The sequence below is a fragment of the Parasteatoda tepidariorum genome, chromosome 5, assembly GCF_982258835.1.
Source record: "Parasteatoda tepidariorum strain Cologne lab strain chromosome 5, Ptep-v5.0, whole genome shotgun sequence".
NCBI classification, from domain to species: domain Eukaryota; kingdom Metazoa; phylum Arthropoda; class Arachnida; order Araneae; family Theridiidae; genus Parasteatoda; species Parasteatoda tepidariorum.
Window position 1 is genome coordinate 100,042,163 of NC_141759.1, and position 15,772 is coordinate 100,057,934.

Below are 15,772 nucleotides of genomic sequence, written 5' to 3' on the forward strand. Positions count from 1 at the left end.
TGCAACCGACTTGCATGGACCACAGTACCTACGTACAGTACCTTGCCGCCAGGCTAACCGTGAGAGGTTAACCAAATGCAGCTTAGTTCTATCAAAAAAAGTCCACCACAAAGGCAAATTTTTTCCCAATACTTGATCCAGGAATTCCCTTGTCTTGTGGATCGGGTTCAAAATTACAAGGCTACGGAGCTGAACATTAGTAGTGGTAAACTGAAAATTCGGTTGGCTGTTTAACGATGGTTATAAAACAAAATAAATTGAAAGGTTGACATGGAGACACTTTCTTCGGCCTGTGAAACTTAATTCATTTGATAGTTAATAACAATGCTTTGAATTTATTCCAATACTTATTTGCGTTTTAATAATAGTTGTCGTAAACCACAAAAAATTGGGTCGGCTGTTCAACAAAGGTTATAAATTACTAACGTCATGATTAAGGAAATTGCAGGAAATGTTATTATCAATGTAATTGAAGCTACGTATTGATTAGACACAACCTTTATAAATATTTAATAGCAAATAAACATTCCCATTATTAAAATCTTAAAAATAAATACCATCTTGAAGTCTATACATATTACAACACGTCATTCGGTGAGGTAAAAAGGCACAATTGAACTACCACACATTTCAGGTGATAATAGCCAGAGAGTTATAAATGTAGACTAAAACAAAATGGTTGCTTTTTATCTGGATGTGGTGGGTTTGATAGCAGAATCTAAGTAGTTATCTATGACCCCAGCATTGCTCACATAGGGGCTATTATTATAAATCATGCATAGCTACCAACATGGATAGGAAAAAATTCAGTAAATTTTCAAAACAATATAAACTTCATGATAACTGTTGCATAATGTACTAAACATTTTACACATAGGGATTTTTATCGTCATTAAAATAGAAAAACTGCAAGATTTTCCAGTTATGATTGACATTAAACATACTTGAAATGTTATGTATAATGTTTCCACATAATTTTGAATATTAACAGGCATTTAATTCATCAAACATAGTTAAAAGATTTTTTAATTAGTTTAAAAAGAGAGATCTGAATAAAAAAATTAAAAAAACTGAATATTTTAGAACAAAAAAAATTAGAATTTATTTCTTGCTGTTTGCTTCATTATGTATTAGTAATACTTGTTTAAATATATTCAAGCAAGCAAGTAATAATCTGTACAAAAATTCTATTTAAAGATTCGATTTTTCGATTTTTCAGGACACTTACTCAATTTTAGGGAATATTCTAAAATGTACAAAAACCAGGAGAATTTTAATTAAGTCAGTAGACCAAGAGAACTGGCAAAATCCAGTACTCTATTGGAAAATCCATTAGAGTTGGCAGGTATGATTATATATAGCGGTACTTAAATACATTAGATGGATAAAAACTACATACCTAAAGATTTATATCGTTTAAATTAAATTGAAATTTTGTACACAATACATAAAAAATGGAATAAATCAATATAGTCAAGAAAGAATAAACGGGGAATAACATATAATAATAAAAAAATTTCTTAGCTTCTATTTTTTATTTTATTTACAAAAAGTCCTTATTAAAATTTGATAAATCATGATGCCCACATCTACGGTGCAAAGTTTCTGCTATCAGAGTCCAGGGTTAAAATGCAATCACTTTTAGGTTAGCAGACTAAATACAATTGTTAGATAAATATACATTGTTTATTTTTATTGCATTCATTCTCGTTAAAAGAATTTTTAAATATTTATTTATTCCTCCTTAAAGTACCACAAGCAAGATAAAAGAAAACATTTTACTCCAGCCATTACACAGGATGTTCCGTAATGATCAATCGTAAAACATGTTTTAAAAAACCAGAAAGAGGACAAGAAAATAAACACACGGAGGATCACAAGTTAACACTCATGCAAAGAAAAAAACGAAAACACTATTAAAAATCTAACAAATCATATTTGAAGGAGGTCGGGACTGAAAACATCAAAGAGTTGTCAGAGGAGAATTCAAACAGGATTCATTAGACAATCAAATTGGCATTGGTTTAGGTTTATTTTAATTCCTTTCTGTCTTGGTAGTGATTTGTTAATTTACTGTAGCAATGATTCCGTTATACTTTTAAAACTATGGGTCCTTAACTCAAGACTTGCGAATTTGCGAGTCCTTTTTTTTTTTAACTAAAAGAGCTTCCCTATTCCAAATAATACAGATTTCTCATGCAAATCTATACATAGAAATTTTTCATGAGAATTAAGATTTGTAATTGACTCTGTAATAATAATTTAACAAAGAATTAAAACCAAAATTTCAATATCAAGCCAACTCAAAATTATTTTAATTTCCTCCTTCTATTAATATTGAAGAAAAATAATTTTTTTAAAAAGTTAGGTTCAATTTTGCTTACACATTTGTTAACTAATACTTTTACGCCATACATTTTTAAGTTGCAAACCTCAGTGCGTTTATTTTTTTTAATCACCACTTCTGAAAAAGGACTCTAAAAACATGTATCAAGAGCGGTCATTACAGAACATCCTGCAATGTTTATACAAGGCTAAATCCTTTCAGGAATGTGTGGTATGCTCGTTTGTCTAGCGTAAAAGTATGTTAAAAATGAAACTAAATGAGTCTTGAGTTCTTGAGATACTGGATGAGAACTGTGTAGACAAACTTGTATTGAGCTAATGTCTGGACGGTCAACATACGTTGAAATCTGAGATGGGTCAGAACTTTTGGCACATCCACAGCCTACAAGAACAAAAAATTGTGTGAGTTTTTTATTTTTCATACACTCATATAGTCACTCCAATTAATAGCAGATCAAATAATCTACAACAACCTGCTTTTACAAATAAAATCTAATGGAAGCAAATTATTTTATCTAGAACCATAGCAGCCAACAAGGATAGGAAAATATCCAGAAGATTTTACAAAATATAAATTTCATGATAATTGTTGCATGAATATTTTAAACATAGGGAATTTTAGGGATTTTTATAGTCATCAAAAAAGAAGCAATATTTTCCATTTATGACTGTCATTAAATATACTTGAAACGTTATGTTAACTCATAATTTCGAATAGTAAAAGGCATTTAATTCATCAAAGATAATTAAGAACTGATTTCTATAAATGAGCTTCGCTTCATTATGCATTACATAAAAAGTAATTGTGCAAAAGGTAATCGTATTACAATGGAGAGGCATTACCTGATTATGATCGAGACAATGAAGCATAATGTCGCAGAGAAGAACTGCACCAGAACGTCCAACACCCGCACTACAATGTACAAGTACTGGCTGGCGGCTGTCTGCTGCTGCTGCATGCCTTCGAACTGCATCCATTTCTCCCATGAAAGCTGTAGTTTTAAACATAGCATAGATTTGATTACAACATAGATTTTCACCAATTATAGATTTTAACATATTATAGATTTTGATCATTTAAAGATTTCAGCATATTTCAGATTTAAACATATTATTGACTTTGGCACATTATAGTGTGATATTGCTCATGCAGCATGACCTCCATTTATAATCTATCACCCACTGCCTTATTTTTAATTTAATTTTATTGAGTGCCTAGTTCAACAGACAACTTTGCTAACTTAGGTACCTAGATCTAAGTTGGCAAAGCACACACACCACTCAATTCTCATGAATGGTGTGTGTGTTTATATTGTCTTTCTTCGCAAGCTATGAATATTATATTTAGAATTTGATGCGATAAACAAATCTGTCAAGATAATGTGATAAACAGATCTGCTAAATTGTTTAGGACTCTTTCCCATTTTTGCAGTGGTTTTCTTTATTTTATTTCTAATCGTCATTTATTATTTGATACTTAGAACACGCGAAGGTGACCAGGGGTGTTAGCCTAATCATTGGCCTATTGTGGGCTTCACAAAGAAATATGCAAAACTGATAAATTTTCCATATTTCAAATGCTTTATGTAAATGTGAGATGACATGAAAAATTGCGAGGGGACACATTATAATAATTTTTTGGTTTACGATTATCACAGTAAAACTCCGTAGCCTTGTCAGTGTGAACCCAATCAAGAAGACAAGGAAACTTCAGAATTAAGCATTGGGACAGTCTAACCTTTATAGAGGAACTTTTAATGGAACTAATGTGAACTTGAATTATGTGCGAAAACTTCCAATTGTTACACCAACAGCAAAGGAATTCTAACTCATGATATGATTTTCACCACACTCAACAAATGAGAATAATTTTATGTCACCACTGTGGTCGGTGTGATACTTTTGATTATTGCTATAAATGGAGAGAAAAATAGCAAAACCTGCTATGGTTAGTGCAAAGGCAAAAAGGAATTCTAACCCATGAAGCGTCTACCACTGAGGATATTTTATGTCAGCAATGAAATGGACAGAGCAGAAATCAAATTGAAATATTTCACATAATGGAAAATAGTTGACTTACAGATGAAACCTGGGAGGTCGTGGGGGCAGCTGTGGTCGGGCCAGTCTGTATATTGGATGTGCCATAGAGGTCTCTGCTGGTGTGAGATGACATGAGATAATGAGAGAGAACACGTTGTGTAGGTGGAAGATGACATGCTGAAGTTCCTTGTGATTTGGAACTAAAAAGAGATAGAAAGAATGAGAAGCACTGTAATATAATATGATTTCAAATTTTTAACAAATTAAACTAAAATAAAAATACCAATTTCCAAGAAATATTATATTAAATAAAATTGCATAAGTTAAGTTTAAAACTATTTTGCATAAGTATATTCCACGGTTTAACTTTTTTACTGTTAGTTGTTTTAAAATGTCATTACTTAATGAACTCTCAATTGAAATCATTTCTTACAAAGAGAAGAGAAGATTCCAAATTCTGTTTATAAAATTGTAGTTTAATTAACATATTTTTTTAATGAAAGGGCAATATTTTTTAAATTTAAGAGTTTTTCTAATTTAAAAACCAACTAAACGTTAAATTTGTAAATGATCCTTCAGTACATTTTAGAAAGTCTGTTCTTGATGAATTGTTAACTGAATTAAAATAATTTTAAATAAACTACATACAGAGATCAAATCAAATTTTTGAAACTACTAATCTTCATCATGCAAGATTTGATTTCAGCTTTTTAAAAAAAAATGGTGAAAAAGAATATGACCCCCAATTCTCTATTATGAAATTTCATGATAGGAAAATTTATTTACTTGCACTAGAGACTTAGCCGATGGAGTCCTAGATTACTTTTGTAGAATTTGTGGAGAGTCTCCCAGTCTAATATATAAAGTTTTCACAGTTTTATAACTGTTAATTGCATAATATGAAGTAAATCTGATAAAAAAATGGAATTCTACAGATTCGTGGAACATTGGCAAGTCTGATGCTTAGCAGTCACGTGTAGAACAAAATCCTTTTGGTGGCGGTGATCGTTTTAAATTAATTAATGGATTCATACAGTGCAAGTAAAAATATGCTTAAAACTACTTACATCATTGCATTTTTAAGCATATTTTTGGTTGTTGCAGATACATATTAATTTGGATGTGATATAGTGATAATTATCTCAGAGAAATGAATAAAATTGTTATAAAATTGTTTAAGAAAAATTTGGATTAAGTAAATATTAGTAGATTAAAAATGGCCATATTTAAAATATAAAAATAAAGAAAAAACCCTTAAAGGGATCAAGCAAAATCATTCTGTTAAGATTGATATTCAATGGGGGGGGGGGGACTGGGAGGCCCAGGAGGGTACTCCCAGTCGACAAAAATTGCTAATTGAAAGTGAATGAATCCACCGTAATTTTCCACTGACTTTCTGTTTTGCAGCAGTTATCTATTGATTATACAAATTTTGATGTTTTTAATACAATGTTAATGAGACACATGAATTTCGAATTCGATTTAACACTTTTAAACACACTTAGTTCCCAACCATTGCATCCTTAATACACATAATTTTTTGAACACTTCCACAAAATTTTTAAATTTGGATGTTATTGCAATACCCAAATTGAGTCATCTCTTTCTGATGCATGCTTAATTTGGGACAAATCTATCGTAAATCTAAGTGGGTTTGTTGATCATTCATCATTGTTGATCATATGATGATTATCTATCATTTATATTTTTAGCCATTTCTATGTTATTCCCCTGCTTTTTTTTCTTTTTAAAAAAAACTTCAATATTTTTAATATGATTCTCAAATTTTAAACCTATTCCATCATACATTCACGTCGTTTACTGATAGTTTTTCTGTAGTTATCCTCATGTTTTTTACTATTTCTACATAGCTTTGCATAGGTTAATGTTCTTAATACGATGTTATTACGACACACAACTTTTGAATTCGAGGTATTTTCTCCCCTTTTCTTTTACCCACTCAGTTTCCAACGATTCGGTCATACTTCCACATTGTATCCCGATCGTGTTTTTCGGTAGTTATTTATAGATTTCTGTCTATTTTTCTTTTGACATAACTATTGTTATTATGACACGCAAATTTCGAATGCAAGTTAACACTTCCTTAAGAACTTAAAGAAAAAAATTCTGCTACTCATTCAAAAAAAATCTTGAGTTTTTCTGGACTTTCATTACCCTTTTTAAAATCTAAGACTCTCGTTACTGGTACACACCGAGTTCTGTATATGTCAAAAAGGAGATTATTATTATCACTATTTTTTAAAATTACAGATTTTAAATAAAGAAGATTACTCTAAGAATATAGGATTAATTCAGAAAAAGTAGATAGTTAATCATTATTTACTAGAACAAGGAGCAAAAATACTTATCTCACTAAAATCAAATAGAAAGAAGATTTTTTTCTCAACCCAGTTATTATATCAATTGGAGGAGTGAATTTATTATTAAATATTTTATTAAAAATGACCATGCAAAAGGAAATCAATGAAGCAGATAAAAAGAACAAAAAATCTTTAAAAAATACTAAAAAATAAAAATAATAAATAAATCTTTTCGGAACACCAAAAATGTAAGAACATTTTTTGATTTTTAGAACCAAAAATTATAAATGATAGTGTTTGTTTATTTCATTACAAGAGTAGTATTAAAGCACAAATTTTGTACTTACCTCTCCAATTTGGAGTTTATTACCATCTTCTTGGGGCCAATATGGAAAACACTTCTCACGCCCTTCTTCCTAAATATTTCAAACACATTTTATACCAGGAATTTTTTTATATACATAAATATAATTATTTTTCATTCAACTATAGCTATAAAACTGAACAAATTTGTAAAAGATTGATTATAATTTATTTTGTCATCATTTTGTTTTCAAATTTTCAGGGGTCATTGTGAGCCAAAGTAAAAAATCCTGCAAATTTCTTTAGTAAAATCATTATTGACCCATTTAAAAAAATTAATGTCTTTAAAACTTTTAACCGCTGATATTTTTAAAACATGAAATTCTAAATAAATTAAATGCAGCTAAATATAAGTTCACTTTTGTCTCTACTCATATTTATTCTACCAAAACATTTTTACAAATGAAAGAGATGCTAAGTATTAATTCTAGTTCTAATATTTTTAAATAAAATATACAAGAATTTTATACATAAATGTGATCAATGATTTCTTTAAACTTCTGGACCTTGGATTTCCGGAAACTTCTGCAGCATGGTTTACGAAAAACGAAAAATCGAATTTTTTCCGGACCACAATCATCTCTAAATTTTATATAGTAATTAGGAATAATGAAACTAAAAATGACATAAATTCATCATTATTAAATAAATAAACTGTATAACTAAATAGTGCTTATAAAAAGTTCATTGATAAAAACTTTTGATTTAATTTATGTTTCAAGGAAATATGCTTTCAAAAATATTTTTAATTCCAGATTTTTTCAAATTCCTTCTCTTTTTTAAACAATTTCTTATAATTAATTTTTTAAAACAAATTTAATAAGTAAACTATGTTTTGAGTTTATTTAAGTCCTATATACTACTAAACAAGTTTCTTACTTGAACATCTGTTAGCATGACAATAACCATGACATGATCTTCCCATACCATTTGCCAGAAGCTGTACAGTGTATTGGGAAGAGGACCTTGGGCAGCTATATAGAACCTTTGCATGGATCCTATGGACACCTACATTTACAAGTATTTCAATTTTAAAACTCTAGTCACAAGTCAATAATTAGTTATATATTTATGACAGTTTCAATGGTGACATGCATAAATTACATGGGTATTGACTGGTTAATTACATGGTATTGACTGGTTAATTACATGGTATTGACCAACCATCACTGAGATTCAAACCTGGTTCACCTCATTTGAAGGCGAATGCTCTATCCCCTGAGCCACTATGGCTATAATTAAGACAGTAACAAGTTTTGGATTTAAATATCTAGTCACGAGTCAGTGGCATACATAGACTTAGGTGTGCACCCTGTAAGAATTATAAATGTGCTCTATTTCAGACTTAGCACAATTTTTAAAAAAATTATAACATGAGAAAAGAGCACTGAAGAAACAATCAGGAATTTTTAATTATTCATTTTTTTTAAGTTTAATTATTTTAATACTAATTAATAAGTAATTAAATTGCAATGAAAAGGTGGAATTTAGAGAAAAAAAATTGGAACATTGTATGCACTTTCTGATTAACTACAATGAAATGAAATTTATCTTAAGAATACTGAGGAAATAACTCACTATTTTACAATAATTATATTTAAAGTTCAGTTAAGGGTTATTTTTATTTCTAAATTAAATTAAAAAAATATCTAATAAAATATCAAAATCTTTTAATTAAAATTCATATAGTAGGGTACACAACTTTCTGAATGAAGGGCTACATGCTGAAGTACCTAGACATGTTCACGGCATTTTTTTCAAAAATGTTTAATTACTCATTTTATTTTATTTATATGTTTTACTACAACCAAACACTGTGTCTAAAACAATGACCTAAATGTCAGTGTTTTAGACACAGTTCTTTTAATCAGTCTACTTAGTAATAATGCTTGAAATTAAATTTCTTTAAATAATTATTTTTATATTAGTTTAATTCTTTTTTATCAGCCAATATAATAATATACTTGCATAAAATTAAATTCTTTTAAACATTAAATTTATTCAAAACTGATGAAAACTAAACTGATGCTTAAAAAAAAATTTCCCTTTTATCAAAAAAAAGAAAAGAAAAAAAATTACAGAAAAAATATAAACATGGAAAAGGAGAGATGACTTTTTTTTATTTTCTTATCGCATCACATAATACAAAAAGTTTACTTTAAAATATATTAACTGTAATGTTATTGAATGAAGTAAAAAATAAAAAAAAGATACATATTTTATTGAGCAATATAAATTCAAATGAAATATTTTAATTTAAAAAATTATATGGCATCTAAAATGATTTAAAATAAAACAAATGCATTATAGCTCAAAATTAGCTTCAACATTCATTTGGGATTAAGTTTATTTTTAATTTTAGGACTTTTATATTTAGTGAATTATGATACAAGAAATTTTATGAATTTTAAATTTTAAAACTTTTTTTAAGAACTTTTTAAACTACCAAAAATTAAAAACAAAGCTCAGTTCAGAAGTTTTGATACATCATGCATAATCATGTAAGTCAAAAAGAGAAATTCAAAATTGGAAATAATATTATTACTTACATTTAGCGAAGTAAAAAATGTTTATATAAATCTTAACCTAAAGAATATTTTTTAAATCATTATTTATAACTACTTAAACAATAAACACTCAACTTACTGCAGTACTGGCAATAGCACTATCTTCCGAGGAATAAAAAAGCATTTTTACAATTAGCAGATATTTTATGGGCAAATTTTAACAAAAAAAAAATTTCTTACACAAATAGAGAGAAATTTGAAAACATACAGGTAAATAGGAGATAGTCGCAAAATACAGGAGTCTTCATTAAAAAACAGGAGACTTATCAGGTATTTACTGGGGTTAGATTACACTAAGTAATTAATTTTTCAGATGATGAATAAAAACTTACATTTAGATAAGAAGCATTTATGTAACCAGTTTTGTTTTCTGAAGTTGGAGTGAGGCGAACTCTGTTTTCTTCATAGGGGAAGACATCTTTAAAACGATTCCTCAGAACATTTTCCGGCAGGAGGGCGGTCGTGAAATCTGCGTTGGGCTTCTTTTTTGGAATTCTTTCAAACTCAAGAAACACTTGACCTTCAGATAGCCTGCTCTCCAGAGCCTGGATCTAAACACAAATCACAACTACAGTTAAAATGGTACTAGAACTAGTTCTTTTTATTGAAATAAATTAAGCGTTAACTATTTAATCTGAGCTCAACTTGAGAAAAGAATGAGAGAAAAAAAAACCACCCCAAATGACTTCTGTTCAATTGAACTGGATTCATCCGAACAACTTGTTAGGTATAAGTATTAGAAGTCTATTTTAATTCATATATGAGCAATTATAATTGAATTTATTAGCATATATAAATACATACAAATAAAAAAAAAAGATTGACAGAAAAAACTTACTTCATTTCTTAAAAATAGACGTTACTTTTACTAAAAGTTACGTTACTTTGACGTTACGTTACTTTTTGCTATTGAATGTGAAGAAAGTGTGCATTTATTATAGTCAGTCACAAAAATTGTGGCAATGTGAGTACGATGGGGTAGGAGCTAGAACAGTCTTCTTGTCTCTCTTTAACCCTCTGGAATGTTGAATAACTTTCCATATGGACACAAACAAGACTTGTATAGTTTGTCTAAAGTAAGAACTCTCCTAGCCATTCGTCTGGACCCGTGGCGGTGACTATGGTAATGAGGTATAACTATTTCAAGTAGGGGTGAGAGGTCATTGTTTAGGACAGGTTTTGGCTCGGGGTGGGTGAGGGAAAGGGAATCTTTTTCTTCAGTCTATTTTGTTAGCCCTAGAGTGAAGAGAAGCTACCCTCCCTGAAATATACTATTTTTGTTTACATAGTAGCAGACAGCTTCAGAGTTTGTGGCGGGGGGAGTTCCTACTGCAGACAAACTGAAAAGAATTCAGTCAAGATAAAATAAAAATTGCTTAGTACAAAAATGGCACCCTAGAAATTTATTTATATTTTAATCATACCTGCCAACATTGGAGAAATAAAACAACAGAGATTTTACTAGCAACAATTTTAGGCTATGAGTTAAGTTTTGTCACGTCATGCATAATCATATAAGTCAAAAAGAGAAATTCAAAATTAGAAATAATCTAAGCACTTAGCTAAGTAAAAAATATGTCAATAAATCTTAACCCAAAAAAGATTTTTTTAAAACCATTATTTATAATTAATCAAACTATAAACACTCAAATATGCTGGAGTACAGGCAAAGCACCATCTGTTGAGGAATAAGAGAAGCATTTTTGCCATCAGCAGATATTTTATTGCCAATTTTTTTCTTTTCTTTAAAGTTTCTTCAATAAAAAGGGAGAAATTTAAGAATATACGGGTAAACAGGAGATAGTCATGAAATACAGGAGTCTTCATTAAAAAACAGGACACTTGTCAAGTGTGTTTAATCACGAAGAAAATGCATACCCTAGTATCATTTGGAATCCTGAGTGTACTCAAAGTGGGAGCCAAAAAATTTGGCCTAGACAAACAGAGTCCATTCATAGCTGCAACAAGCATAGGTCCCATCAGGGGGTCCGCCTCCTCTCCACCTTCCATCTTGAGGGAAGAAGGTCGATTGCTGTCCCTCCTGATTGCGAGTCTGGTCGGCCCTTCGGCTTCCGAGGCCTTGCAGTTCTCATAGGAGTGAGTGGGGAGATTGTTTTGCGAGTCTACCAACTTAGTGGAGGCTACGGTCTGCTGCTGAATCGGATTGGAGGTGACGACTTTGGCACATCCCACCGAAACAATCTTGTAAGGCAAATTTGGTTTGTTCAAAACTGCCGACGGATTGGTTGAAACGACCTGCAAAGAGGAGATACCATCACTCGGAGTATCATAAAGGTTAGGTTTTAAAAGTTAGATAAAAAAAAAAGCAAAAAATCAATTAATTTTTTTAATTTCATTAATAAATACAAGGAACTAAAACAAAACATAATACACAAGTTCTAAGTTAATTTTTTTTTTTTAAATATGTGTAAAAAATATTTAATCCACCATCAGTTTACTATCCCAAATTATCTCAGGCAAATGGAAAAAGTTAAATATCGGTCTTTGTATATGGTCACAACCTCACCATCTGAAAAATCTTCTGCATTACTTTCACTCACGAACGCCATTTTTTTACTCTTTATTCTATGTAAATTCCTCAACCATCGTATATACAATTTTATTTTATTTTATAACCGTCGTTGAACAGCCGACCCAATTTCATGAGTTTACGACTACGTACGTTCAACTCCGTAGCCTTGTAATTTTGAACCAATCCAGAAGACAAGGAAACTCCTGGATCAGTACCCCCAGAGGTATTGATTTGTTGTGGGAACATGGAGGACTTTGAGACTCGACAGATTTAACGTGCATCAGTCACCATTTACTACACGGGGAGTTTTCGGCCGGCGAGGATCGAACCAACGACCTCTTGGATATGGGCCCAGCGCCCTACCGACCAGGCTATCCCGGCCCTCATCGTATATACAATTGTACAAAACACGTCTGCAGCTCCGCAAATAGCAAAACTCTCAAACAAATATTGGCAAACTTCACAGCAGATTATTATTATTCACAGCAGATTATTATTATTTGTTGCTTTGCTTCCGGCCGAATAAAAGCGCGATAAAACAAAACAGTTTTATCAGGAATGCTGACGCGCCTGAGTTTACTCTGGATATTAAATATTTGCAATATAAACATACCCGAGTTAACTAGGGATAATCAGAGAGGCGGATAACGGTAAATAAATAAAATTTATTACGAATTGTAATAATAATTATGATAAAAATCAAAATACACTATTTCTAGTTAAATCAGGTGTACTGCAGCTAGATCTTTGCATGTAAGGATAAGGTGGAGGTGGTTTGAAGTGATGGAGAGGATTTGAGGTGTTTTCATGAGGAACAGCAAGATCAGGAGAACTGTACGTATGAACAGGAGGATCCCGACTGCTCCTGAAATTAGGAGGAAACAAAAATATAACTGAACAATAATGATAATGAAACAAGTAAAAGAAAAAAAAAACTTATAGAAAAGGAATACCTAAAAAGCATTTTTGGATCTACTTTTTCTCCATCACACATATTGAGGAGAGAGAGATCGACATAATTTTTGTACTGACTATAAGATTGTTGTTGTTGCGCAGGATGCACGCTCTCAACAGGATTGGATGTGGGGGATGATTGATATAAATGACTAGCAGACATATCTCCAGTACTATAACTGTAATAGTGATAACAGTATTAAAAACTTTCATATAACAAAATATATAAATCTAACAAACAGATGTGTAATGACTAAGGCCCGGATTTTGATGACATTTGCATTTTTTTGCATTTTTGGACATTTTTTTTGCCCTTTAGAGCATTTTTTTAGATTTATAGGGCATTTTTCCTTAAATTTTGAGGCGCATTTTGCATTTTAAAAATTTTAATTTTTTTGTTAATTTTTTCCAATTTTTATTTTTTTTTATCAATTTTTATTATTACACTGGTTTCCAAACAATGAAGAAAATCTCTAGAATATTAACAGGTGAAGCAACATCTTTTCAAATTGAAGAAGAATTGTCAGTAAGTGAGACCGTCTTTTTCAAGTATGCACCAATAACATCACTAGACGTTGAAAGAAACTTCTCCAGGTATAAAAATTTACTTTCAGACAAGAGACGCTCGTTTACATTTAAAATTATCAAAAAACATTTAATAATCCAATATAATTCTGATATTTGGTAATATTATGAGATGGAAGTTGTTATATTCATTAAAGTTTCTATACAAAATAAAAATATTTTGGAGTCAATATATTTTCCTTTTTTTGTTATTTTAGAATATAAGACATATTTTTCAAACTTTAACGAACGTAGAACAAGTATTGCATTGCTTTATATTTTTTGAAATGACTCATAATAATTTTAAAGAGTAAAAACATTGTTTCAGTTCAATATTTTTACTTTATTTATTTCATGTCATTAGGCATTTTTAGCGCAATTTTCGCATTTTTAGAGCATTTTTAAGGGCATTTTTTGTACCTTTTAGGGGCATTTTCTGCATTTTTTAAGAGCATTAGTTCAGATTTTTTAGGTCATCAAAATCCGGGCTCTAGTAATGACGAACTTGAATCAAAAATGGATATCAGGTCCATCTTCACCCAGTAAATAAATTCTAAGCCATTGTAATTTTGCTTATTCAAAATAAAATGTACACAAAAAATATCTTTAATAAAATTACGTTTTTCAATTCCTACAATTAGTTCACACTCTCCCTATATCTTGTTCAAATTTTCAATTGTAATAAAATACCTTTTTTCACTTAAGTGTTCAAATACATTTTTTTGAACTTGTAGTGGATGACACTTGATGTTTATACAGTTTTTTCAAATATTAATTAATTAATTAAATAGGGATAAGCGAAAAACGAAATGGAATTTTCTGATTGGCTAAGTGTTAGTCGTTGTTTTAATTTTTACTATAAGCGATTCAGTTGTTTACATATTTTAAAGATAACATCAGTGTTAATTTATAGCTCTATTTGAACAGAAAAAATAGTTTATGGCGCATATTTAAATATTTAATATTCGCTGTGTTAAAGACATGCCATCGCTATTTTGATCCTCTGCAGAGGGGATGACCCCCTTGCTTTCAGTGGTTTTAGCATTGACTAAAAGTATTTTCTGAATAAAAATTACCATATGAACTTTACGATAGTTTCTAATTGAATTTTGTAACTAAATTAAGTACACTCCAAACCATTAAATTAATTACTACTGAAAAAGTGAGTACAGTCTCTAATAATTTAATTAAAGTCACAAACAAGAAATTAAGTGCAGGCATTATTAAATTAAGAACACTAAAAAATAATTAATAAATTTCTATCACAAATAATGAAAATTGTAAAGATTAAATAACATTTAAAAATATAATTTAAAATTACTTCTAAGTGTAATGAGTTTAATTTAAAATATGTTTCATACTATCAAAACTATTTATTTGTAACAGTTCCAATACTAATTCAGCAATAATTCATTTTGTTCATTGGAAGATAAAGAAGCAGTAGCTAATCCCTTATCAGTGGGAAAACGTTTTGAATTTCCCTTTCTCGACTACTAGCTTTCACTACTTTTGACATTGAGAAGACTGGTTTTTCTCAAGTGTTCATGTGAAAGTAATTTTTAAAAAAATTCAGATGATTCTTTTAAAATACCGTGTTATTCTAAATTATACCGTGTTATTCTGAATAACCAAAGAGAAAAAAATTAAGGAATATCAGGACAAAATGCTACAAATTAGAAATCAGGACAAAAAAGGACATATTTTTAATCAGGAAAATCACAAATATCAGGGCAACTACAAACCCTGATGAGGGAGAGCAGGAATTCTTTTCAATGAATCCCGCTCACTGTACACGAATGTATACAAGTGAGTAGCATTGCCATTGCAAAAAAAAAAAAAAAAAAAAAAAACACTATAAAAAAAAAGAAAAAAATAAGCATTTTTCACAAATTTAATTAGCATGAGTAGTCAAATCTCTCAACAAAAAATAAGCACCTTTAAAGTACTTTTTAAGCACTCCAAACATATTTTTAAGCACTATATACATTAACAAAATGCAAAATAATTTTCAAAGAATTTACATCATCATGATAAAATAACTAGTCCCTGACAAAGAAATATTTTCTTGATTACATTAGCCACCA

At 29.9% G+C, this 15,772-nt stretch overlaps 1 protein-coding gene across 3 annotated transcripts in view; it reads right to left on the bottom strand.

Annotated features, from left to right (window-relative positions):
• Positions 1-482: 482 nt before the first annotated feature.
• Positions 483-15,772, bottom strand: part of LOC107440357 (protein tyrosine phosphatase non-receptor pez) — a 145,148-nt gene continuing 129,858 nt past the window's right edge. For all 3 annotated transcript variants that reach the window (XM_087164624.1, XM_087164625.1, XM_087164626.1), the window contains 9 exons: positions 13,124-13,303; positions 12,879-13,035; positions 11,516-11,893; positions 9,970-10,188; positions 7,950-8,078; positions 7,055-7,123; positions 4,427-4,586; positions 3,190-3,338; positions 483-2,728 (listed from right to left, as the gene is read on the bottom strand). In XM_087164624.1, coding sequence (XP_087020750.1) covers positions 2,600-2,728; positions 3,190-3,338; positions 4,427-4,586; positions 7,055-7,123; positions 7,950-8,078; positions 9,970-10,188; positions 11,516-11,893; positions 12,879-13,035; positions 13,124-13,303 — 1,570 coding nt within the window. In that variant the 3' untranslated portion in view covers positions 483-2,599. The remainder of the gene's footprint in view (positions 2,729-3,189; positions 3,339-4,426; positions 4,587-7,054; positions 7,124-7,949; positions 8,079-9,969; positions 10,189-11,515; positions 11,894-12,878; positions 13,036-13,123; positions 13,304-15,772) is intronic.